Raw genomic sequence first — 27,969 nt, 5'->3', positions numbered from 1 at the left:
GCAGAGTCTACTTTATGCTTTGATCCCTGCTGTGCTCTGTCCTCAGTTCTTTTCAGCCAGTCTTGTCTAGTACTAAATCCTCTATTACCTCCTTCTTTCTACTGCCTTTTTAGCCCTTATGCCTCAGAAAAGAGGATAAATGATGCCGGAGAGGAAAGGGAAAATGTGAAAAGGGCTTAGAGATGAAAAAACACAGTGGGAGAGGGCTTATGTGTGAAGAGAGGAGGGGAAAAAAGCCAAGGGTAAAGAAATGCTGCAGCAGCCCCCCACATCCCTGTGATGAGGTGTGAGGATTAGCTGTATCTGAAGCAACGCCCTAGCAATGCTCTCCAAATGAGTATTATATCCTCCTCAACCGCCCACCCCCCATCCCAAGCTGGCACAAGAGCAACAGCTCATACAATGCCATGTTGTCCGGGCTGGGAGTGGAAGGGAGTCCAGCACACTGTAGGCCTCATTTCATTATCTGTAGCAGGTGGCCAGCAGCCGAGAGGAAAAAATAGGAAACTATTTGGTAGCTGCTGATATACGTATGTGTCTGACTATGTGAATCTGCATTATCTGTTTTGCAAAAGGTGAAGACCAGACTTTACAGAAAGAAATGGCAACAGCAGGTGTAAATGTAGAACCAGAATTGATTCCAGTGTTGTGTTGGAATGCATAAATAAAAAAGTCAGCTCAGGCAAACTCAGGGGTGGAACAGGTCTGTTTTATATTCATACATTCACTTTGGTTTACTTACATTTCAGTTCAGTTGGTTTTATTTATGCAGCAGCGATTCACAAGGACAGTTATCTCAGGGCTCTTTTAGGTAAAAATAAAAATCAGATCGATCCCAGTAAGCTGGTGACTGATGGCTGCAGTAATAAGGAGCACTAAAAAGTAATCATGAAGAATCATAAAAATCAACTTATTTCCAAAATCAACTGCTGGAAAAGCAGTTGAGAAAATGGATGGATGGATGGATGGATGGATGGATGGATGGATGGATGGATGGATGGATGGATGGATAATTGTAATACAACCTGTGATAAGTATTATGTGATTATATTACTTGTAAGTCTGATCGAAGTGACAGTGGTAAAATGACAATAGAATAGTAATGCCACAACAATTTATGTACTCATGTGTAGAAAATAAGAGACAAGCAGAGTGAGAGAGGCCACGACACAGAGAGAGAGAGATTAAGCCTTGGGCTCCTCTCAGCATTTTATAGAAATAGCTTTCCAACAAATACCAAATGTCAGAGGCCCTCAACGTAGACAGAGGCCAGAGGCAGTATTAGTGTCTTGTATGTCAGCTTGCTGGACGCTCCCATTCAGTCTGTCCTTTGCTTCAGCCAAATCTTTGGCTGAGACTGCCCAACAGGATGCACAGACAGATGTATTGAAAGGCTTGTGATGGATCTAATTTCACACAAAATCAATCAGACAGTAAGCCTGCTTGCATTTCTCATCATGAACTTTAGACTGAAAAAGTTACCGAAACTGTGATTTTTATGATAGCAGACTGAGTCTGCACATGCAGTTTTTATGTGCTGGTGATCACCAGAGATGGGCAGTAACGTGTTACTTGTAACTGATCTGATTACTTTTTTCAAGTAACGAGTAAAGTAAGGTATTACTATTGCAAAATCGGTAATTAGGAACGCTGCGTTACTGCGTTACTAAAACCGTGATTTTTTTGCGAGAATGTCTCACGACAGTGACTTAAGCGAGTGCGCCGTTAGTGACAACAGCTGTGTGCAGATCAACAATGGATCACATATCGATTGTGGGAGAGAGTATGAGCATGCAGCTCAGCGTGCAGCGTGCAGTACTGACCTTATTTTGAGTTTGATTCCATAAAAAGTGACAAAAACATTAGTGTCCGTTGTGCGTGGGAAGAAAACTTTTTACAGCGAAAAAAACCCCTAAACTTCCAAGGAAGCACCGAGTAGCTACGACGTGATGGGAAACTCACAGAGAAACTTGCGGATTCTTCCACTGACCGCGGCACACCTGCACCAGGGTAAACCTCCGCCTACCGCACTCCTGCTTTACAGGTGAAAATAGAGCAACAGGACCGCTGAGACTTTGACTTTATTTATTTTCTGCTGTGTTTTACTTGCATCTATTTGAAAGACTGAGTGTAAACACACAAAATATTTTATTTTATGTGCTGGAATGTGCAGAAAATAGGTTTAAATGTTAAACTAATTTATTCAAGTCAGAGAATGTTGCATATAATTAAATTTTTGCTTGATGCATAAAGTTAAAAGATTAAAACTGATAAAACAAGTTAAAAAAAGATACTTTTCCATTTGATTACATTTTGTATGATGGATTATGCAGAAAAAGTAGAATTGGGCTGAAAGATCTATCGCTTTATCACCTACTCAGGTTGTAAATAGTGTTTTTAAAAAGTAACTAAGTAACTAAGTAATTAATTACTTTTGAAAATAAGTAATCAGTAAAGTAACGGGATTACTTTTTTGGGGAAGTAATCAGTAATTAGTTGCTGATTACTTTTTTCAAGTAACTTGACCAACACTGGTGATCACTGAGATTAATGGGAATTTAGATGTTTCAAATTAACTGAGCGGAGGGGTTTCAGGTGGCTGTGGTCACACTTATTTCACACACTTATTATTTGCATTTGCAAAAATTTAGAATGGGATATTTATTCCCTCTTAAGCTAACCTGCCAACCTCTTCATTTGCTGCCTGATAACAACATGGCATTATCAATAGAGGTAGTGGCAGTCAGTATCATAATGATTCATTCAGATAAATTAAAACATAAGGTTAGAGCTTGGCAAACTGAGTACCAGAGGAACCATCCAGAAGTTAGCACTGGTCTGATTCTCTAAACAGAACTTGAGTGGCAGAGCTGGACTGGTAATCTGGCATACTGGCCATAAAAGCACTGACAGCAACCCATTCTTTCATTTTCATTACTGACACTGGATTACCCAATAAAATCTCTTAAGGCGTCCAGCCCCTTCCTTACCTTCGATGTCTACTAACGCAGCTTGCAGAAAAAGTTTAGTGATTATGAAGTGATGAAAGGTGGAAAAGGATGAAATTAAAGTATAGATATGGAGAACCACAAGAGCCACATGCATCAACATAAAGAATTCTGTGCTTAGATGGCAGGACATATTTAGGGAGGGAGAGATTAAAAGATTCAGGTCAAATGGTATACATACAAAATATGTATACATTGTATGTATTTTAGTGATCATGGTGGGCATGCTGGACCACAAATTCCAGGGCTGACTTTTTGTCATAGTCCAGCCCTGGTGAGTGAGGTTTTTCCAATGAGCATTTAGATTCAAATCAAGTCAGTTTTATTTACACAGCACCAAATCACAACAACAGTCACCTCAAGGCGCTTTATATAGTACAGTAGATCGCACAATAATACATACAGAGAAAAACCCAACAATCATATGACCCCCTATGAGCAAGCACTTTGGCGACAGTGGGAAGGAAAAACTCCCTTTTAACAGGAAGAAACCTCCGGCAGAACCAGGCTCAGGGAGGGGCGGGGCCATCAGCTGCGACCGGTTAGGGTGGGAGAAGGAAGACAGGATAAAGACATGCTGTGGAAGAGAGACAGAGATTAATAACAAGTATGATTCAATGCAGAGAGGTCTGTTAACACATACTGAATGAAGAAGAAATACTCAATGCATCATGGGAATCCCCCAGCAGCCTACACCTATATCAGCATAACTAAGGGAGGATTCAGGGTCACCTGGTCCAGCCCTAACTATATGCTTTAACAGAAAGGAAAGTTTTAAGCCTAATCTTGAAAGTAGAGATAGTGTCTGTCTCCTAAATCCAAACTGGAAGCTGGTTCCACAGAAGAGGGGCCTGAAAACTGAAGGCTCTGCCTCCCATTCTACTTTTAAATACTCTAGGAACAACAAGTAGGCCTGCAGTGTGAGAGCGAAGTGCTCTAATAGGGTGATCTGGTACTACAAGGTCATTAAGATAAGATGGGGCCTGATTATTTAAGACCTTGTATGTGAGGAGCAGGATTTTGAATTCAATTCTGGATTTAACAGGGAGCCAATGAAGGGAAGCCATGTTGAAAATAAGCTTTGTGGAAGTTTATTAGACTTACTGTAAAACTTTTGTCCAGAAAATTCCGCTTCATTAGGTGCAACTATAACTCACCTCGCTGAGCAGTTGACAGCTGCTAAAACCTGCTATAGAGCCCTGTGTTCACGTACTGGTGGGTCTAGAATTCAATGAAAGAGTTAAAAGCAGGAGCTCTATAGTCTTTGGTAACATAACTTTCAACAGGAGGGGCACAAGGGCTAATCCTTGTGGGACCCCGCACCTCATAACAGTTTGTTTGGATTCAAAATAACCCACAGAGCCTCCACCTCACGACAATTCCCAAGAGGCTGACCCAATTAATCCATTTATCTAGTAGTAACTCACCAATACTGTTGGATCCATGAATCATTATTCAGTCACTTTAAATTTTTGAGTGCAGTTTCAGTGCTTTAATAGGAGCAGAAATTTGGTTAAGAAGGGAGAAATTATTGAATGTAATAAAACAAAATTCTCTTTGATGTTATGCAGGGAAGATTTTAGGCTGTGAGTTTTGTTGTTTTGAAGCAACCAGATTTACTTTTTTCAGCAGGGGACTGACAACTGCAGTTTTAGTAACACTAAGTAGATGCTTAACAGAAGTGAGCCAATAACAAATCCATCACCAAAGAGCAAGCTGCTTTTTTTTAATGACTGTGGGCAGCGTACCTAGTGAGCAAAGAGAAAGGATTTTCTCACTGCCAAATCATGGCTACACTGAAGGTTGCTAAGGGGGGAGTACATAGCGCTCTAAAGCACTGTGGAAACTGGGTCACTTTTTCCCAAAGCACCATCAGGCTGAGCAAAAGTAAGGACATCAACAGAGGATCAATACATCCAGTTTTGTTTTGCTGAAAGATAGAATAGCAACTTCATCAGGCACAGAGTTAACTAAATGCAGAACACAAGACTCCAGTCAGGGAAAATCCTGAGAATAGAAGGCTTTCCTGTGGTGGTCTCAGAGGGTGGCTAACATCTATGAACCACTTCTCAGGAGAGGAAACAAGAAAAACACTTGGTAAAGGCTCAGATATGCCAGCTTTTCAAGTGGAGGAAAAACAAAAATGGGGTGGGTGGGGTTCTGAAATACAACAAACAAACTAATGTCATAACAAATAAAGACAGTTTGTTGGGATAATTGGTTCAAGTTGGGGGAAGGTTTACATGAGAAAGCGCTGAGGTCAGGTGGGTCACTCTGTGGACTATGATGGGTTTTTTTTTTTTGTTTGTTTGGGGGTTTTTTTTGGTTTTTTTGTGTCCCGTTTGGATCTTTAGCCATCAGAATTGTTGTCTTAAGGCCAAGAAAGATGCCAAGCGGATTTATTTTACCAAGTGGATCATCATGGCCTTGCCATATTGGTCCATTTGATTGAGCTTTATTATAATTATGAATTTATTTTATTTTCAGTTGCTACAAACGGGACAGACATGACTGGGGGATAGGACAGGGAGAAAGAATGAAAGAAAAAGAGGGAGAGAAAGAAAACCAAAGGGGAGAAGAGACGGTGAGAAGGGGGGGAAGAAAGAAGAAAAAAACAACAACCAAACAACAAAAAAACAAAAAAAACACCTGGGTCACCTGTATGGAGAAAAAAAACAGAAGAGAAAGCAAACAACAAAGAGCAACATAATAAAAAAAACGGCACCATCACAATAAACTAGCTAGCAGTAAATATCAGTAGATACTAAGTAATAAACTGGACTATGATGTTTGCACACAACATGTTTGTGACAAGACCGTGGAGAAGTGGAAGTATGCACTAGGGAGAAGAGGAATGAAAATCAGTTGAAGGAACACAGAGTAGATGTTTGTGAATGAGAGGGAGACAGGTGTAGGGATGGGTACCGGTATCCGGTGCCAATTATGGCACCGGTTCTGACATAAACGGTAGTAACCAGACCGTAAGACAGCGCACATGTCGGTGCTTTATTTCCGTGCTTTTTTTTTCCTGAAATGTCATACACTTTGGATTCTAGCCAATCATTTTACGTTTCCGAGGATAGTAGGCAGGGCCAGGTACGTACGTTCTTTTAGAGCAGAGCTACAGATTAAAAATGCCCAAGGCAAAGCGGTCAAAAGTCTGGCTGTACTTCACAGCAAAAGATGCAAACTCAGCAGCCTGCAACAAGTGCTTTAAGGTGATACTGTGATACTGTCAAAGGAGGTAACACCTCGAATCTGATGAAACACCTGGCGACGCATTTCGTCTTTTTAAAAGCCGAGAAATGCACCGTATTCAGAATACTTTATTAATCCCGAAGGAATTTAGGGATTTGATAGCTTGCTGCAGCACATCTACTGCGGGTGTGGTGCCTGTTATCGGACCCGGAGTTAGCAACATCCCCCAAGAACCCGAAGAGGAGAGTCCTGGCCCCTAGCCCTGCCAGTGTAGCAGAAATGATGACGGGTGATGATGCAGCAGCAGCTGTTCTTCTCTGCATGAGTAGCTTAATGTTGTTCGTGTGTAATTTACGTTGAGTAGGCTAAACACGTTATTAAATCAATGCACGTAAGGTGAACTAGCAAACACCGTTGTAGTTACATGCGGTTGTCTTCTTATTTGATAGAGTGATACCATATATGCCCTATAGCTGCAAAAAAAAAGGCTAACATTGTTGTCTTTTTACAAAAAAAACAGCTAAACATGAGAGGTTTGAGGACAAAGTTTGTGTTTTCCATTGTTTAAGCACCAGTTCCAACCAAAGGAGGTATGTTGTATCAACAGAAAAGGCTAAATTGGTTATCATTTTGCAGAAAAAAAAGACTTCTAAAAATAAAAACATAAGAGGTTTTTGGACAAAGTTTGTGTTCTCCATTCTTTAAGCACCGGTTCGAGCACTGTTTAAGCACCAGCACCATTTCAAAAGTACCGGTTTGGCACCGGTATCGGATAAAACCTAAATGATACCCATCCCTAGACAGGTGTGACAGTAAACCTGCAAAGATCAGAGGTAGCGAAGTTAGATAAATTTAAATACCTGGGGTCAGCAAGGGCAACAAGAATGAAAGGGAAGGTTTACAAGATGGTAGTAAGACCGCCTATGATTCACTTCAATTCAATCCAATTTTAGTTATATAGCGCCAAATCACAACAAAAGTCGCCTCAAGGCGCTTTATATTGTACAGAGAAAAACCCAACAATCAAATGGCCCCCTATGAGCAAGCACTTTGGCGAAAGTGGGAAGGAAAAACTCCCTTTTAACAGGAAGAAAACTCAGAACAAGGTTCATGGAGGGGCGGGGCCATCTGCTGCGACCGGTTAGGGTGGGAGAAGGAAGACAGGATAAAGACATGCTGTGGAAGAGAGATGGAGATTAATAGCAGGTACGATTCAATGCAGAGAGGTTTTTAAGGTTAACACATAGTGCGTGAGAAAGGTGTGATGTAGGGAAAGTGGATAAACTGGACAAAGCATGCTTCCAGGCAGGAAGAAAAAAGGAAGACCACAGAGAAGATTCATAGATGTGGTGAAGAAGGGAATTCAGAGGTTTGGTGTGACAGAGGAGCATGCTGGGATATGGTGTGATAATCTGCCAAGGCCAGCCCTAATAGGAGCAGCTAAAAGAAGGAGAAGAAATGTCATGTCTTAATCGTTATTTGCTCTGTACATGATGTGCTGCTGTTATTATTGTGGTTCAGGTTACAGTGATGGACTATTTTGGACTGGTACAGCCTGGCATTCAAGCTGATGATGCTCTTTATTTGCACTGACCAAACTCCACCCCCTCCACAAGGTTGGAAAGCAGCCATGACGGCTCATGTAACATCTGCTCATATATCAAAACTCGCAGTTCTACAAAGAGCAGTAAAGCACAGAGCCGCAGCAACACAGGTGAGCTGATTGCAACCAGCGTGCAAAGAGAAACCTGGAGGTCACAGCACAAAATCATTCAGCAGTTATTTTAAGCTGAGTCATTTCCCCCACTGCACCAGCAGCTCCACAAGAGCTTAAATCTGACTCCATGCTCTGGTTTTATGTCACACATTATGTGTCTGTCATCACTGACTGACCCACATTGGGAAAGAATCATTCATCTCAACTAGATCATATTAAGAATCTAATTTTATATTCATTTCCCAGCCTTCTGCAGCCTAAGGGCATCGGATCTGAAAATGCCATCAAAGCAGTCGTAATGAGTGGTTTGGCCAACCACATAAACCGAGTTATGTCACAGGAGAAAATAGAACAGACACTGAACACAAATCACCTCGGGTTCATCGAGCAATGATGTGGTGAAGGCTCTTTGTTTAGTGCTCTCTCTGTCAGCAGGGTCAACAGTTACAGCCCAGAGGCAATGTCAATATCTTCATCAGCACTGACCTATCTTCTGACTCCTATTATGTGACCCGTGGCTAACACTTCAGGGCAGCACTGCAGCCAGGACACGCTCACATGCATCTTTTTTTTCACATAAATTGATGCATGACCCGTTACAGTAGTCAGCTGGATGTTGCTGAATACTCACACCAACTCACACACACTTTTACCTGTGTGCACAAAGTAATCCAGTAAAAACAATCTGTATCATGCAGTCTGCTATTTAAATCAAGCACTGGGTGGTTTTATTTGTTTGTTTATACATTATTACTGTTTTTTTATATAAATGGCTAAAAGCCTAGAATATAAAAAATATAAAATAGTTTTGGTATCTCGAGGCACCGTACTACTGACTCATTCTGTCCTTATGACATGTTCTAAATTACATTTTATACCTGCAACCTGTTGTGTGTCAATAATGCCACCTAATGAAGTTGTGCAGTAAAGTAAGTTGTGCAAACTGTCACATTGTCATGTCAATTTGTATGCATCCACCTGGGTATGTAGAAAATGCATAAATATGTTTTTATGCTTGGTGATAATTTGCTCAACATGTCTTTGTAGGTTCAGTTTGTGAAGAAGAGGAGTCAAATGACCTAAAGCAGTAAGCTTGGACTACCAAGGATAGCTGTTATCTCCGACTGAGATTTCATTTTTGTTACACCAGCTAACTCAAAGAAAGCCTGGCTTTTTATTACACCTATCCAGTACAGATCACGTCATTTCTTTAGTTTAATCCAACTGTTTGACAAAGAATTTCTGTCTACTAAAACACTACAATCTTTCATTTGGAGAGATGACTGTAAGTGTTGAGTTTGCATTAGCAGTGAAATGCAGTAACTTTAAGAGGGCAAAGTAGAGCACATCGACACCAAGCATCAACCTCCAGGCTGAAAAAGGAAGTCAGGGGAAAATTTGCTAAAATATGTGGGCCAGTTCCTCTAACGAGGCTTTCGCAAAAACCACTCCCAGACAATTTGGACCCAGATGCCCCTGGACATTTTCTGAAGCTCGAGGTTCAAAAGCCCAAACTGCAGTGTCCAGTTAATCTGTGAAGGTTCTCAGTCCTCCAGGTCATCATAGTCTAAGAGGTGAGAGTCCAGACGCTTTTCTTTCCAAGCTCCTTCGACGCTGAGTGTTTCTCTCAGCGTCTTCTTTCTCATTGTTCAGTGAAGGAATTTTGTGTAATATACTGCTTACTGGAGATGAACCAGTTTCAGCCCCTGATATGTTTAGAAACTCACTGTCGTTGTCATACTGAACAACCCCACCCTTAACATTATGAGTTCCACCTGTGAACCGTCTAATATAAAACACCAGATGGTCTGAGGTGCAAAGTCCCACATTTAATAAAATAACTTTTATTTTATCTTTAAGCTTGTTTATCTGTTAAAACACTAACCGGGCTACAATGGGAATCAGATGAATGTAGTAACAGTTCCAGTGAAAATGCTCACTCTGTGGCAACTGGTGCTCAGATCGCCTATAACTGGATTTTTCACAATGAATCATGGCTCAGGGAAATGTAGTAATTTTTGATTAGAGGGACGACAGCGCTACATCGTGCTGTGGATACACAGACGATTCAGTAAATGCTGGCATCTGAGACCTTTAAACAGAGGATACTCCCCACCAGCTGGGGTCAGCGTTGTTCCACAGGAAGGCGGTTTCTACGGATCGTCTCCCAACTCGTCCTTTAATTTCATCTCATTTTAATTTACTTTAACATTTATTTAACTAGGAAGCAACTGAGATTCATTTCATTGATACATTATTGATTTTTTTTTTTTTTTGGGGGGGGGGGGGTCGAGGTAATGAAAATGTTATATTATTATGTTCATTGTTGCACATCAACACTAATCACACAGTATTTAGGGTGCTGAGAATAAATAGAGTGAAGCAAATAACCAGGAAATGGTTAAACCTACAAAGTGCATCAATGCAGAAATCGAAAGGAACAATACAGGAAGTTAAGATAGAAAGAAAAACACAAAGAATTTGAACTAAAGAGACAGGATATAAAACCATGGTTTGTATATACAAATGTACATACAGTGCTCAGCATAAATGAGTACACCCTGCTTCATTTGTCAGAAAACCTTTAGTTTCCTTTCAGAATCAACATTTTCTATGACATACTACAAAATACTCCCACAAATGTGGGCCATTGATTGCAAATAAGATTTGTTAATTTGCGCACACAAAAAAGTGATTTTCCTAACAAATTCATTCAAGCCCATGCCGCAAAAATGAGTACACCCCAATTATAGTCTTAGGAGAAAAGCCACAATTAAGATTACAAAATTCGAATTAACAGGCATTCAACCACAGGTGAGTCTAATGAGATGCATTAGACTCACCTGTGCACCATGCATTTCAAAGACAATGGTGCCTAAAGTGGAACATGGTGGTGGCAGTGTCCTTATGTGGGGCTGCATGAGTGCTACTGGTGTTGGGGAGCTGCATTTCATTGATGGTATCATGAACTCAAGAATGTACTGCTCTATACTGAAGGAGAAGATGCTGCCATCACTTCGTGCACTTTTCCAACACGACAATGATCCAAAACACACATCTAAAGCTACTGTTGCATTTCTGAAGAAGAACAGGGTGAAGGTGATCGAATGGCCAAGTATGTCTCCTGATCTGAACCCAATCGAATACCTGTGGGGAATTCTGAAGCAACAAGTTGAGCATCACTCTCCATCCAGCATTCAGGCTCAAAAAGAGCTTATTCTTGAAGAATGGAAAAAGATAGATGTTGCAATATGTCACCATCTTGTTCATTCCATGCCTAGAAGGCTTGGTGCTGTCCTTAAAAATCATGGTGGTCATACAAAATACTAGATGTGGTAGTTTTTGTTGCGGGGTGTATTCATTTTTGCTTTAACCAATTTGAGTAAAACTGAAGATTTTGTGATCTAAGTTATATTAATAAGCTTAATTTCATGTTATGGAGTTAAACAAGTGTTCAATAAAACTCAGCCTTGTGAACATTTTGGAAATTGTCCTTTTGTTCATTGACCTACTGATTAAATTCGTACTTTTTAAAGTGGGTGTACTCATTTATGCTGAACACTGTATATTCATGTGTCTGTGCGAGTGGGCGTTTCTCTGTTTTTACCGTTTTGTTTTTTGACTTTTAAATATCTTGTTTCATGTTTGTATAATATGCTTGATCTTTTAACTTTTTATATATTAACTATAAATGAACTAGCATAAAAGAAAGTGTTTTAATGGTTAATAAGTGATTAAATGTTTTTTTTAAATAAACCCCTTCTTTCAGCTCCATGGAGCGCTGGTTTGTTTGGTTTGGTTTGTGAGGATCTGTAGGGATCCAACAGCAACTTTTAGCTCCTTGGAGTGTTACCACAGCTTTGCTAAAGACTGTTTCTGAAAGTCTTGTCATGACTGTGTGGTTTGCAAGGTGTACGACCCTCGCTGGTAATTCTACCAAAGACACATTTTAAGAGCATTTGGTGCCCGGCAGGTGGTTATTACAGATTCGGCTCACTGTGTACAACAGTTGGCATAGATGTGACCTCAATCTGCACACTGTGGAGACTCTCTGTGCAGTATTCACTGTTCGAGTGCCTGCAGGCCTCCCGTCACGTTGAAGACCAAAGACCTTTGTAATATAACATTTTAAAGCAGTTTTACATCCAAACTGAGCACAGGATGAACGATAATGAGAATGCCAAGATTCTGAGCTTCTTCCTGAGTATTTGGGAATTTTGGCACTGTTGTCTTTGTGTGTTTTCCAAATTGGAGAGATCACATGATTCTCTGTTAAAGCTAATATTCATTAGCTGCATCCAGAATGATTCTACACTATAAATGTTTTTCTCTGAAAACTTTTCTCTCAACTTGTGATTTATATATATTTTTTAATACATTTTATAGATGATCATTAACCAAGAAATGTCAGATATGCGTAGCCCAAATACAAAGAATTCTCTTTAAAGCCAATGATTTATAATAAACACAACACGGGCCTGCATGGGGAGCAGGGATTCATTTGAGGTCAGGAAATCAATGCTGTTAATCGCTGTAAGAGTCAGCGTGATGGTAGATCGGTGCAGAGTCAGCAGAAATTGCGGCGTTGTCCCACACCGATATGGTTGACAGATAGCAGAGCATGACTGCGCTCGGAGAAAAATCTAAATGAGTTTCCACTGTAGGAAGTCTTGGCTCTTTGTGGTGAGGCGAGGTGAGAAGAGGACAAACAGTCCCTGTTCCTTCACACTGAGGTGGTACAGACATCTGATCAAGATGCATTCTGGGTACTTTTTATCAATGTTCAAGTGCATCCAACTAGTAGGATACCTCAGTATACACCCATCTAGCCAATTAACTCCACACGATCCCTAAGGTGGAGCAGGGAAACACTGCTCGGGAGAGTGATGTCTTGGCTTGCTCGGCGTCCAGATAAGCAGCAGAAAATGGACTCGAAACAGTTTAGATTTCTTTTCCTACAGGCACAATGTCACCTGATATTTAAAGATTTTACTGTTCTTATATTTAAACAAAATGCAAAGCATTTCTGCCTTCTGTATTAACAGTGCAGAGATTAGTATGTTTCCTCACAGTCAGCTCTGGGTCTTTTGTTCTACTCATGCCTGACAGATTTCCTCCAACGGTCTGATTGCATTTATTTTAGGCTAACTAGTGATTCTTAGTATGCAATTCAATGCAAAGACACTTTATTTTATACCTTTTAATGCATGAATTTCCTGTACAAATACAGGGATAAATAATAATTATTATCTAAAAAAAAAAAAAAAAAAAAAGACTCGACTGACTCATTTCTGGATGGTGGAAGTGTGACATCAAAGACTGATTGACAGCAAGGAGGATAATTAGAGGGAAAAACTGTTCAGTCGCCTTTATGGAGCAAATCACAGCTACCCACAAGTGCAGTCAATCACCACATCATGTAGATCTTGCGGGAGCCCTCAGCTGCATCATCTGTCAGGAGAGGTTAGTTACCATGCAAAGAAACTAAACAGCCCTTTTGACAGAAAGCATGGGCAGCGTAACAGCTTACTAGACTGTGTCAAAGTGTCTGAAAAGCTGGGGTGGTAAGGTAATCATCAGTTGTTATTAACCTCTGGCTCTCTTTCACAGCATCTCTTTTGTCCCGTCTCCCTCCCCTGACCCACAACCAGTTGCAGCAGATGGCCCCGCCCCTCCCTGAGCCTGGTTCTGCCGGAGGTTTCTTCCTGTTAAAAAGGGAGTTTTTCCCCTCCCACTGTCACCAAAGTGTTTGCTCATAGGGGGTCATATGATTGTTGGGTTTTTCTCTGTATGTATTATTGTAGGATCTACTGTAGAGATGGGCCGATCCGATATTACGTATCGGTCCGATACTGACCTAAATTACTGGATTGGATATCAGAGAGAAATAAAAAATGTAATCAGATCCGTTAAATATCAAAAAAGCACCTCAAAAAACTTGCAACACTCCGTAACTCGCCTCATAACCTTAGCACATCGGAGCAGTATGCGTCACGTGATAGAGCGGCTGTGGCGTGCGAGACCTCTCAGCGATCTGGTTGAGCATTTGGAGCCTCGCTACCAACCCGGCATTTCATCTCCGACAAAGTTATCCCCGAGAGAAGTAAAGCAAGTGTGTAAGTCAATCTCTGAATGTTTGTAAAGCATTCCCGCGTTAAGCTTAACAACCGATATATGGAGCGACTGCCTCTCTCTCCCTCCCTCTCCTGCTGCTACTTCGATCATGAAACTGATCAGTGATCAGCTGATCGGCTTTTCTGTCGCGAGTCCGTCTCTCTTGTTTGTTTATCGCCCACTTCGCACCAGAAAGAGGAAACCAGCGGCTGAACAACAGCAGCACGTTTAAGCTTGATCAGCTGTTGTTAGAATTTATTTAATATTACTTTCTACACCAGGATCTTTTTCTACGCAGCTAACGGCTGGTAACTGTGCAGGGGCGGATCTAGCAAAGTTTAGCCAAGGGGGCCGATAGGGCATTAACAGGGAAAAGGGGGCACAAAGTCATACTTTTCTTTCTTATTCTCATTTAAAATGTGTAGCTTTTAATAAATAATTATCCGAATCTTACACCCAAAGTTTTAATCTGATGAAAAATGTATAGAAGTCAATTACTGTATATAGTAACTATTAAGTCTAATATACCCTAGTAAGCTATAGTACTTTTTCCATCTGTGCAGTCTGCAATTCTGTTGAAGAAAGATGCTGAATCTATTTAATTATTCTTGAAAAATAGTTTATTTCTGTCCATTTTTTCCCCACACTGCATGAAATTAAAGTTGATTACGTCGATTAAGCATCATGAGGTGGAGGGTGGGGGGTTCCCCCATTTCTTTTTTTTTTTTGCTTGAGTTTGCAACCCTATTAGTTAGGTTGCTTACTCTTTAAAATACCAGAATAGGGAGGATGGTGTAGGTTTTGATCAGTATTTCTGAACTATGAAATATTTTGGGTGCAGTATATTTTTTTTGCATACAGGTATAACAAAATAACTTTAGTGTTTGTTTGTTTTTTGTAACTTGAGTATGAACTTATACAAAAATCAGCAAGATATTAAAAAAAAAAACCACTATAACTGATTCATATCGGTATCGGAAGATATCAAAATTTTTGATATCAGATATAAAAAAGTGGTATCGTGCCATCTCTAATCTACTGTACAACATAAAGTGCCTTGAGGTGACTGTTGTTGTGATTTGGCGCTGTATAAATAAAATTCAATTCAATTCTGCCAGAGGTTTCGTCCTGTCAAAAGGGAGTTTTTCTTCCCACGGTCGCCTTGCTCATATGAGGTCATCTGATTGTTGAGGTTTTGTCTATATTATTGTATGGTTTTTAGCTTAGAACAGAAAACACCTCACAGCAACTGAATTGAATTTTCCTCAAATACGCTCAGATACAGGTGAACCTTGAAGTGTTGGCTCACCCTTTTAAGTGCTGCGGGCATAAAAAAATTTGAAAGAAATTTTATTTACAGTTTTTATATAACTTTAATGCACATTTAAAAAAAACAACAAAAAAAAACCAGCTGCTTGTTTAAGTGAAAACACAATGATGTTTTGTTTTTTTTGCACTAATAAAGTTGTGGAGTTGTAAAGTATTTTGTCTGGTGTCAATTATATTGTCAGTTATATCATCGCAAATTTTCAAATGTATATCGTGATAAATATTTTTGGTCATATCGCCCTGCTCTAATACCAATATCACAAGTTTATTAACAGGCCTTTAGATATTAGGATGAATATCTTCATAACGTTGCTTTGATTTTAGATTTTTAAAAATTCAAACCAAAGTAGAAGATATTATAACTCGCCTTGTAATGATAGAAAGTAGCAAATGTTTTGAATCTTTACTGGTAAAAACAGTCTTTACTTGTGTAAATGTCACAAAGAAGCTTCTTAATGCACGCAATGTGACAAATAAATAGAAATGTCTTTATACTCCTTACAGGGTCCACGTCTCAACACTTCCTGCATGGCTCAGGCTGAGGGGAAGAAGCGGTCCGTGGACAAAGACGGCACTAAAAAGAGTCTTGCGGGTGAGCAGGGCTAGGGCTGAACATCAGTGATTTTCCTCTTGCGGTAGTTGAGAACCAGGCTGGAGGCAGTGAGCTGCGAGGCCTGCCCCTTCTCCCAGCTCTGGAAGCCGTTTAGGCCGCTCTGGCCAGACCTGAATAGAGCCTTCTCCAGACAGTCCAGACGCTCCACGAACGCTGACGTGTCCTCGTTGTAGGCGTTCTGGGAGGAGTCCATGGTTCGCCTGAAGCGAGCGATAAATGTCTGGATGGAGGACAGCAGGAAAAGTTTAATGTGCAGAAACTCACCAAGCAGTGAATGTATTTTACATTTTAGGCATGCTTGCAAAGTTTTCAATCAGAGTGACCCAGTTTGTGCAACACAGCTCACCTTTGATAATCATTTTAATGCTAAACTTCAGACATGTAGAATTTCATGTTTTCAACTTTCAGGCAAAACTTCAAAGCTTCAAAAAAAGAAGAAAAAAAAAAAAGAAAAAAAACTTGATCTCAAAAATATTGGCGGTAACATCAGAGTGTGTCTAAACATGGCTCTCCCCGTTGCTGCTACATTGAGCTGTAACATTAAATTAAAAAAGATAAACGATTATTTTCAATAACAGTTAATTTGCTTTTTCTATTTCACATTTAAAAAAAAAAAAAAAAAAAAAAAAAAAAACAACAACTTCACAGGAAGAACAAAATGAAATTGTGGGTCATCCAAGTACGTCAACATGAGCATTAAGGTTTGTTCCCAGGATATTTTAATTTAACCCGGCTTTTGGAATAAACATTTAGTTTACTCCAAAGGCCGGGTTACAGGTTGGGAGGCAGGTGTCACAGCGATCAGCATCGACCCCAGCCGAGGCCTTTGTGTGGAGTTTGCACGTGATTTTGTCACGGGGATGATTACGTCATTAATTCATTACTAGTATTTCAGAATCAGAATACTTTATTAATTCCCAAGGAAATAATTTAGGATTCAATATCAGCAGATATCTGAAGTAATGGTATCGATATCAGATAGGACTTGGACAAAAGTGGGTCAGTGCATCTCTAGCACAGAAGGATAGCCACACAAATATATTATAGATCCAGCTGTGACAATATAGATCAATACTAACATGTGTGACTCGAACATTGAAAAAAATTACTATTTCAACAAGAAACTTAAACAATTAAAAAAAAAACAAAACAACAAACTGTTATTTTTCTGTCAATCACTATGCCACCAGACTGATTGCCACCTTTAGTTTTCTATTTTTTCAGTCAGAATGCAGTCGTGCATTATTCATAACTAGGGGTTCTGACAAACGGTAGTAACCAGACCGAAAGGCAGCGCACATTTCGGTGCTTTATTTTTCCCAAGCTGTGATACACTTCTAGCCAATCGTTTTACGTTTCCGAGGATAGTAGGCGGGTCCAGGTACGTACGTTTTTTTTAGAGCAGAGCTACAGATTAAAAATGCCCAAGGCAAAGCGGTCAAAAGCCTGGCTATACTTCACAGCAAAATATGCAAACTCAGCAGCAACAAGTGCTATAAGCTGATACTGTGATACTGTCAAAGGAGGTAACACCTCGAATCCGATGAAACACCTGGCGACGCATAGCGTTTTTTTTAAAAGCCCAGAAATGCGCCGTATTTGATAGCTTGCTGCGAGACCTCACACCGAGCACATCTACTGCGGGTGGGTTGCCTGTTATCGGACCCGGAGTTAGCAACATCCCCCAAAAACACGAAGAGGAGAGTCCTGGCCCCTAGCCCTGTCAGTGTAGCAGAAATGATGACGGATGATGATGGCAGCAGCAGCCGTTCTTCTCTGCGTGAGTAGCTTAATGTTGTTCGTGTGTAATTTACGTTGAGTAGTCTAACCATGTTATTACATTAATGCAGGTAAGGTGAACTAGCAAACATCGTCATAGCTACATGCGGCTGTCCTCTTGTTTGATGGCAGATACTCCCTTCACCCTGGCAAAAAAGGCTAAAATGACCAAAGAAAAAGTGGAAAACAGTTAAACATGAGAGGTTTTTGGACAAAGTTTGTGTTTTTTTCCATTGTTTAAGCACTGCTTCCAGCCAAGAGTGATACCATATATGCCCCATAGCTGCAGAAAAGGCTAACATTGTTATCTTTTTACAAAAAACCAGCTGAACATGAGAGGTTTTTGGACCAACTTTGTGTTCTCCATTCTTTAAGCACCGGTTTGAGCACCGTTTGAGCACCGGCACCGTTTCAAAAGTACCGGTTTGGCACCGGTATCGGATAAAACCTAAACGATACCCATCCCTATTCATAACTGATAAATTTCAACACGACAGATTAAGCTATTGTGCTCACGTTAAAAATAATCTTACAGCTTCTAACAGTTTGAGTTATGAGAGGCTGCAAAGAACTCTGAACATGTGTTTCTGTTTGTGTGTCAGAGTCAGGTTAAAGTGAGTCTGCCTGGTAACAGCAGCACTGTAACACTTCCTGAGCTGACTGCACCCCCTAGCTGTGATGAAGAGAGTAACACTGGTTTATCAGTGAATGTGTGTCCTGTGAGCATTTTTAATAAAACGTCTGGGCTGCTGCTTCTGTCAGTCAGCTACACCAGGACAAATCCTCTTTCCTTAAACAAGACTAAAGAGTGCAGTAACACATGCACAAAGTTAAAGACTCACTTTCTAATCTCATATCTGTTCATTTATGCAACAAATAAATCTCACGTTCAGATTTCTGCTTGACACAGAAGGTGACATCAGAGCCATGAAACACTGTGACCTCTTTACAAGGAAAAACTTCATGTCTGGCTGCAGAGAGAACAGTGGTCTGCCCCTGCTGGTCCAGGAACGCATAACATACCATCAGCACGCGTTTGATCTTGGTGTTAATCCAGCAGAAATCCTTTATTTGGAGGGCTTAGCACCTCAGAGGATGAGAAGACTGAAACAGGGCTTAAAACAGAGAAACGTTCTGTGCCTCATCAAGTGGGGAGGAAATCAGATACCACATTTCGTGAATTCTGGACAGTTTTTAATGCACCACTCTGCACCTTTTCTCCATCAAACATTGTACAAATGTCCACGATTAATACATTCCTTTTAAGCCATTTATCACCCTCTGCATTTAGTAACTCACGTGTTTAATCAAATGGTTCTGCTCGTGTTCAAAAGTTACAAAAATCTGTTTTGGGAGCAATTTTAACAAAACTGTACATTAACCTCTTCATTCAGATTAGCAATTAATCTAGAAAGCTACACATGCAGAGCTGAAAAACATCATGCAGGTGTTCCTCAGCGGGAAAACAAAACTGTTGTATCCAAAGTATAACTTTTTAGAAAAATTCAGAAGTATCCAACACAACTGTTTCAAACTTTTCAGTTAATTCCTGCACCCTCAAAGAGGTTTAGGCCATCCAAGGAAACAAGCAGTCATATATTCTTGTTATCTAATAGCTTAAAAAAATGAATAATTGAAGTAAATCTGTAATATCTTCCTGATTGGAAATGGGTTAAAACTGCACAGCTTTCTCTATAAGCATCTGCACAGCTTGCTAAGAAATATGGCCTCGGTCATTCTGGTTAACTACAGAAAAAGTGTCAAAATTGGTTCAGGAGGTAGAGCGAGCTGTCTACCAAACAGAGGTTGTTGGTTCCATTCCTGGCTGCTTGAGTCCACATGTTGAAATGTTCTTTGGCAAAGATACTGAACTCTAATTGGCCGATTCCATCGACCGGTGTGTGTGACAGTCAGCATGTGCTCAGTGGCACTGTGTGAATGTGGCTTTCAGTAAAGACTGCTCCTCTTTGAGTGCTCAGGCATAACAGAAAAGCACTCCATAAGAGTCAGTCCAGTTACCAAATCTGCATGTTATATAATATTTCAGCAGCTGAGTCTGAATAGTCATGATATACACGATAACTATAATTATATACACCCTGAATTTCTATTGGAGGAAGCATTTTTGGTAATAATGGAAGCACTTTTACAGTAAAAGATGGATGGAGTTATTTCAAGCCTGCATATTAAACTTACATCACACAAGGATCAGTTTACCTGGAAATCATTAAGCAGCATTACTGCCAGCAGCAGTCAGACACCACATTTAGGAGGTTTTAGGAAAACAACATGAATGCTTTAAGATACTCTGAGACCTTCAGACACTTTGATAATAAGACAAGGACAAAAAGGTGTAGCAGGAACGGAAAAGATACAAGAGCCATGCAAAGGCTTCAGTGACAGTATGTTTCAAAGGCGATCGCAGTCACGATGACCAAACACAGGCTCCAATTTCTTTTTTCCATCTTCCACCTCATACAAAGTGCAGAAATTATCCTCACTTGCAAAACACGAGTAGAAAGTGACAGTCAGAATGGGCCGTCGGTATAGACAGCTTAAGCTGGACTCTTTCATTTGTTTTCCTTCAGTTTTTTTTTTTTAAATATTATGAGTGGCAATAAAATGAGCTGCTCAGGTACAAACCATCTGTACACAAAGATCAATACGCAGACAATCCAAAACTCTGGTGGCAACTTAAAATTCCACCCATGCACTCATTTTAAAATGTTGAGCTTTTAATGAAGAGTCCACTTAATATCTGCCACCACAAGAAGCTAATGGCTTGTACTTCTCCTGTAGGTCTGCCTCACCTCCCATAGCGCGCGCACACACACTGTTTTCACGAATCTGCAGACATGCTGTGTCCTTGATGAAGGAAATCAATCACTGCACATGTCATGTGGAATAAAAACCTCTGTCTGATTTATATATGTATTATTTCATGGCTGTGCAGCACACACCTGCTATTATTACAGTGGGTCTTAGTCTGTGTTTCCTTTTTTCCTGTTACAATGGTGGCTGCTCATACTAAACATGATGAAACCTGAGGCAAATACTAACATATACAGGATAAAGCTGGCACTTCTATAATATCTTTCTACTCAGTTGAGTAATCAGAGCACTTTCTACTGCAAATTTCATTCACCCAATCATACACACATTCACACAGGCCTTTTGTCTATCCCTAGTCACTTCAACACATACGGGCCAAACGAGGGTTCAATATCTTGACCAAGAACACTTCTGACTGGAGGAGTCGGGGATCGATCCACCGTCCTACCAATGGAGTAACTACCACCTGAGCCACAGCTGCTGGCATCACTTAACCAAACATTGGTGATCAGGCTCAACAGCCACCCCAAGGTGCTTATAAACTCAACAAGCCACGATTTAGCATTCGCAAAAAGAGTCAGTATTTGGAGTGCGTGACCAATGAAATGGAATAAGAGTAAAAAAACATAACGTGTGTCGCTTATACTTCTTACAATCACAGCTCTATCATTAAAACACAGGCGGCTGTGACTGTAATTAAAACTGTATTTAGTTCAATTAAAATGTTATTTACTTGTATCTAAGATAAGGTTGGCTATATTGTTTCAGCTGCAGTTCTGAAAAATAAGGCAAGTTAGTGAAGGACAAACACAGAAGCCTAAATCAAAGAAGTAAGTAGGCTCACTAACAAATTTTATATAAGATCGGCGACACAGCTTAGGTGCCTGGTTTTATGATCAATAAAACCAGGCCAATAGGTCAATAAAAGTGTTTAAAATTTCCCTACAGAATAAATAAAAAAACAAAACAAAGAATGAAAAAAAAAAAAAAACAACAACAACAACAGCAGAATTAAGTTCCTAAGAATCTATTCTTCTCAATAATGTTTTTAAGACTTTAGACACTCATACCGTGTCCAGACTAGGGCTGCCACGATTTGTCGACTAGTCACGATTAGGGCTGAACGATTATGGAAAATAATCTAATTGCGATTTTTTTGCCCCAATATTGCGATTGCGATGCGATATGCGATTATTTTTTAAGGTCTTTGTCTTCTGTATTATTAAACAAAGACAAGCAATACATCATATAGTATGGCCAATACTATATTACATTAATTTTAAACTGTTCTTTCCTGGAAGACAGACCTCTGTTATGATGACATGAGGTGATGCATGAATTGATGACTGACATTTTTATTTAACTTCTTCAATCACAACAGTATATTTGAACATACACAATAGTTTATTTTTAGCTTACAAACATCTGAGCATAAAGTGCTGACAAGGAACCCTGGTGTAAACATTAAAATGAAAGTCAGTGCAATGTGCAGATTGCAGAAATATACATAAACAAAATCAGTGGCTTTACCACACTCAGTTTTTCGACATCTGTGAACTACTAGACAGTCATTCAATTAAAAAATAATATTAAATAAATAAAACTAATAAATAAAAAATACACACATCTTACTGATCTCTGCAGTCAGTAACATTACACATAAAGTGCAAACATAATAGCAATTGTATAAACACACACACAAACACGCCTTTAAAATTTAAAGGCGTGAAATTGGACGGTCTAGTTCTGATTAGCGTCACCGCTGTCTCGGTGGAGTTTAATAAACTCGGCCGTCTGCTTCTTGCTATCTAAAATATAACCAGACACTGGTGTAAATTCTCGACTGTCTCATACTTCTGTTTAATAAGTTTTCTGTTTGACGTTTAGTCAGCTGTGTGAAAACCAAGGAGGAACCCACCCGGGGGATTAATAAAGTTTTATTTTATCTAATCTAATAACTTTAATCTCAGCCAAACCGATTTACTCACGAACAAACAAAACACTGAAAAAAGCCCAACAATAACATTTTTAGGTTGTCTAAGTGACTTATATATTACGTTTAACCCGAGCAGCGAAACTCCGCGGTGATCTGAAAATGATGTGCCGGGAGTTGTGCCGTTCTCGGCCGCATCAGTAACCCTCGAGCTCCCGGCTAGCTGTCGAGCTGGTGGGTAGCAGACGCCTCTGAAAACGTCGAAGCACTTTTGCAAATATGGGATATCTTGATAAACCGAGCAGATATTTGATGTTTACACAACTACTTTCTCGCCTGAAAATATGTTAAAAGTTTATTTTGTGACCCAGAAAGATTAGTATGAGTAATTTTAAAACTTAGTAGCGGCCGCCATTGCTGGAAACTGGAGTTTGGCTGGGCCGCGCTATGAATTCTGGGATATGGTAGTAATTTGGACAGCCTTCGGCGCGTCGCTGTGACGTAATCGGTCTACAAATGCGGCCTCAGGAGGATGCAGCCCATGAATTTGGACATGTCCAGAGTATAATCGCAGCCTTTGCGGTTAGAAAATTGCACTTGATCATGTCGCGATATTATCGCAAATGCGATATATCGTTCAGCCCTAGTCACGATTACGTCGACTATCAAAATCGTCGACGACTGATTTAATAGTCGACGTGTCGTTTGAAGCTTTGTAAGACCGCAAAAGACGCAGGAATAATAGCAGGATTTAAGAGTGTAATAACGGACTGAAACAGAAGATGGCAGCACAGCATGTACAAGGATGCCAGCTGCCGTTAAACCCCGAAGAAGAAGAAGCAGCTGTGTCCCAGAATTCATAGCGCGGCCCAGCTTAGTTTCCAACAATGGCGGTAGCTAGTTAGTTTTAATATTACTCTTATTATTCTTTCTGGGTCACAAAATAAACGTTTAACATATTTTCAGGCGAGAATGTAGCTGTGTAAACCTCAAATATCGGCTCAGTTTATCAGGACACCACATATTTTCAAAAGCGCTCCGACGTTTTCGGAGACGTCTGTTACCCACTAGCTCGATAGCTAGCCGGGGGCTAGGTCACTAGCGCCGTGAGAACACCGGACTCCCGGCAAATTGTTTTCAAACCCACCGCCGTCTTTCGCGACTCAGGTTAAATATATATGAGTCACTTAGATAAATTAAAAATGTTGTTGTTTGGCTTTTTTTTTTTTTTTGTATTTTATTTGTTCCTGAGTAAATCGGTTTGGCTGAGATTAAAGTTAGTTTTTACACAGCTGAATAAACGTCAAGCAGACAGCTGATTATCAGAAGTGTGAGATGCTGGAGAATATACTCCGGTGTCCTGTTATATTTTAGATAGCAAGGAGTTTATTAAACTTCACCGAAACAATCTGCAAATTTCATTAAAATTTAATAAACTATCATCTTGTCTTTATTTTTAGTTAGCACCTTAAAAGCTTAAAGCTGTAAGCTAATGATAGTTATATAAGAGCAGATGCTGCTGGTGCAATAAGCTGTAGTTTTACGTCCAGTGGATGATGATCTGATTAGTTGACTAATCGCATAAATAATCGGTGACTAGTCGACTATCAAAATAATCGTTTGTGGCAGCCCTAGTCCAGACAGAGGTCTGAAAGATGGTGACACTATTTTCCAGACACCTGTTAATTTCTTAAGTCGAACCTAACATGCTTTGGAGCAGGCACTGCAGGACAGTAAAAGATAAATAAGGATTATTTTGCACTTTCAGTGATGCAGATCTACTCTTTTTTTTTTATTATTAATCCTTTATTTATCCAGGTAAAAAATCTCATTGAGATTAAAAATCTCATTTCCAAGAGAGACCTGGGCCCTGTGCTTCGTACGTCGCTTACTACATCCAAGATCAAATGAAACATCCAAGACCAAACCATCGCGCTAACCGTGAGCGCGCTAATCCGGTTCCCCGAACACACCTGCTGTTGACGATTAGTACAGCTGGACGCAGTAATGTGACATCACTGGGTGTCGTAAAAGGGGCTACGCATCGATAGTAGAAACATTGATCGGCAACCCTCTGATTGGTCGGCGAAAATGTCGACGGAGCGCGCTCGGCTCGGTATTTTTCGGCAGCAGAGCAAGAACTCTTGAGTGAGGGATTTCAGGAGTTTCAGAGTTTAATCAGAACGCAAGGGAACACTGCAAAGGCTGCAAAAGCAAGGAGCGAGGGCTGGCAGGAAGTTGCTGACAAATTAAACTCGTAAGTAATTTAATAATAACAATAATAATGGAGTGGATTGATATAGCGCTTTTCAAGGCACCCAAAGCGCTTTACAATGCCACTATTCAGTCACTCTCACATTCACACACTGGTGGAGGCAGCTACGGTTGTAGCCACAGCTGCCCTGGGGCAGACTGACAGAAGCCAGGCTGCCATATCGCGCCATCGGCCCCTCTGGCCAACACCAGTAGGCGGTAGGGTAGATTTATTATATTACACTATATTATCCAATATTATATTACATTATATTATAATATGTTATATTTTATCCTCTTTCACATTAGAGCCACGACAGGACCCACTAGAACATGGGAACAGGTAAAAGTGAAATATAAGAATATCCTACAGAATGGTAATATTTATCACTTATATTGCTTTTAGTCTCTTGGAAAGAGACCCTGGAATAATCTGTTTGTTTATAACAGCAACCAAGAAAAGGGCAGAGCAAAAAAAAAGACAGGTGGTGGTCCTGCACCCCCTCGTCAACAAGTTGGTTAAGTGAATAATACCCTCACGGGAAAATCGATATCTCTCTATGAGCACACTGTCGCGCTGAGCTAAAGGATCCTGTCTATCCCGCAATATACGCTGAATTCTGAGGACTCTCCTTATCAATCTTGCACCTTCCGCAATGGGTGGCTCGCGTATACGGACAGGACATGGCTGCGACAGACTTCCCAAATCCACCTTCGCTTTTATAGCCGTGGTCTCTCATCTTGATTACACAAAGTAATTTACAATTACTACTCTGAAATATGAATTAAATCTGTAATAATCACATACATGTAATAGAATGTTAATAGTACATTTCCCTTTTTTAGGAAATGACCTGTGTGAAATCAATAAATGGATCAGGTGCTGCATTGTCTTTAGTTACATTGATGTTATTTATTTATGGTGAAACAGTGGTGGAATATCGCTGTTGCTTTCGTATGAATGACGCGGGCATACCTGCGTGGCCGCGATCTAATCCTGTTTACATAAAGTAAACCTGCTCCCCAGCAGGTTTATGCTTACGGCTCTGTTGCTATGACAGCAAGTCCCGGATGGGCTTCGGGGAACCGAACGATCCAGGATCACGCGAAATCGTCAACAATCTCATCCAGTTAACTCACTTAGCGCGGTACGAAGAACAGGCCCCTGGCATCATGGCAACAAAAGTCACATACCACATAGGTATATAACACTCTGGTCTCTCTCATCCTTGATTACCTCCATGTTAACGTTTGTTTTTTTTACCTGCAGCAAAGTCTGTGCGATCTCAGGATTCTCTGGGCTGTCAAAGTGCAGCATCTGGGATCCCAGGCCATAGTAGTAGGGCCCCATCTTATGGAGGTCCACCACGTTGGGATCAGCATTGAACACGGTCCTCCAACCCTCTTTGTACACCTTAGGAAGCTCCACAGAGACCACTTTCCTCTTCCTCTCGTACAGGCCCTTGGTCAGCCACAGAGGAAGCTCCATCTTTGTACCCTGGGATGAAACAAAAGACAGTGATGGAGTAACAATACCCCAGCTCTCTGGAGCTCTAATAGTGCTACAGGGGTGTGTTTTGGTGTACACCAGTGAGGTCTTGGAGTTCTTAAATCAGAATCAGAATCAATAAAGTATTCTGATTCTGATTCTGATTTAAGAACTCCAAGACCTCACATGTACTAAAGCACTGTTCACTTTACTGTAATACCTACAGCAAGGCTTGACGTTACCTGCTCCTTTATGTACTTAGAAATATTGCTTTTCAAATGTAGTTTATTTGTTTAGTAGTAGATTTTTAAGACTAGTACCACCTTCTGGTAGCCGACTGAAGAACACTTGCGATGCTAACTAGCTGAAGCTTAAGCATACACAAGTTAGAAATTTTGATACTGGTATAGTTGTTCGCGTTTATAAATACGCCGAATTTACACGCGAGTCCTGTCTATCCTTGAACGCTGGAAACTGCTTTTTCGAAGATTCTCCCTTTATAAATACAATGACATAAACAAAAGTATCAAAAATATGAATGAAGTTTAGCGAGATGTAAGTAGCTTTGTGAAAAAGATAAACGGGCGATTCCGGTACTTTTGGTTTACTTGTTTTAGCATAAATACATTCGCAAAACTTTAACTGTTATGTGTTTACCGACCTCCGGGATGTCCTGCGTGTCACTCGACTTCTCCAGAAAGCCAAGCCGAGGGAAAGTGCACTCTGTCCGGATAGGAAGTCTCTCATGAGAGAGCAAAATATCGTCCAAAGACAGGAAATTCTCCTCCATACCCACCCCAGGCGGTACGGGAAAATACGACTGCGTGTCCATTTACGTTTGAATAATCTGTAAAGCGGTCAGTAACAAAAATACTTTTAGTAAACTGTTATTGACGCAACCCAGCTCCGCTATGTTTACAGTCTGTTTTACCTTTGCTGTTTTGGCGCCAGAAAATATGACGAAACAACCAGAGCGGCAGAGAGCTCAAGACCAGAGCAATCGATTGCTAGTGAAAATCAAACGAAAATCAGTTATCGATTATTTTTCTCTTCTTTTTTTGTTTTTTGTGTTTTTGATTTTTTTTAAACGTGCTGAATTTCATTTTCAAATTATGTAAGGACAAATAACAGGCTTAGCCCTTATTATAATACAAGTTGTTCATTCAAAGAAAAGCATAAAAAAATTTGTCCATAAAAAGCAATCTGTAATTACAATTTCAGCCATTAGAGGTCAGAATGTAACCATTAAAAATGTAAAGTCACCTTGTATCAGGTTGTAAGAATGTTTCGCTGTAATGATTGCAATTGTAATAATTACATCTACAATTGTAAAAAGAAGATAAGTATCTTAAACTATGAATGCCAAGTTAACACTAAGTTTTCTGTGAAGCACACTTAAAAGTGAAATTAGCATACTTCAAACTTGTCTTCCCTCTGACCTTCTTTATATATCTCTTGATGACATTGATGAGTTTATAAAAGAAAAATTGCAGCAAGTCTATTCAGTAATCTTCCTTCTCTCCATTCAGTAAGGGTACCTTCAGTTTGCCTTGGATGTGCATACTGCACACCAAAGTCATGAGTCATGCTAGTATCCACAATAAACATGTGATTATTCAAATGCTCAGAATGTAAAATAAGTCATTAATTTAAATAAAATGCAGCAGTAGTGAATGAAGGTACTATCTTCGTTTGTTTGAGCTG

The 27,969-nt window shown here is 40.1% G+C and overlaps 1 protein-coding gene across 1 annotated transcript; it reads right to left on the bottom strand.

Annotated features, from left to right (window-relative positions):
• Nucleotides 1–775: 775 nt before the first annotated feature.
• Nucleotides 776–27,210, bottom strand: gins3 (GINS complex subunit 3). Its single transcript, XM_080861549.1, has 3 exons — nt 26,927–27,210; nt 26,041–26,274; nt 776–16,199 (listed from the first exon to the last, which is right to left on the bottom strand). Exons 1-3 carry the CDS (start codon nt 27,095–27,097, stop codon nt 15,969–15,971), a joined length of 636 nt encoding a protein of 211 aa, XP_080717675.1. The 5' UTR covers nt 27,098–27,210; the 3' UTR covers nt 776–15,968.
• Nucleotides 27,211–27,969: the final 759 nt, after the last annotated feature.

This window comes from Rhamphochromis sp. 'chilingali', assembly GCF_963969265.1.
Source record: "Rhamphochromis sp. 'chilingali' genome assembly, chromosome: 2".
Classification (NCBI taxonomy): Eukaryota; Metazoa; Chordata; class Actinopteri; order Cichliformes; family Cichlidae; genus Rhamphochromis; species Rhamphochromis sp. 'chilingali'.
Note: the sequence above shows the minus strand (reverse complement) of the source record. Positions and strands in the feature narration are given on the sequence as shown.

Excerpts from the sequence above, each read along its gene's own strand:
- gins3 (XM_080861549.1), bottom strand. The coding sequence starts at position 27,097 with ATGGACACGCAGTCGTATTTTCCCGTACCGCCTGGGGTGGGTATGGAG. Across the intron at positions 26,275-26,926 it reads ACACGCAGGACATCCCGGAG|GGTACAAAGATGGAGCTTCC; the intron begins GTCGGTAAACAC and ends GTTTCATCCCAG. Across the intron at positions 16,200-26,040 it reads TCGCACAGACTTTGCTGCAG|ACATTTATCGCTCGCTTCAG; the intron begins GTAAAAAAAACA and ends TCCTCCATCCAG.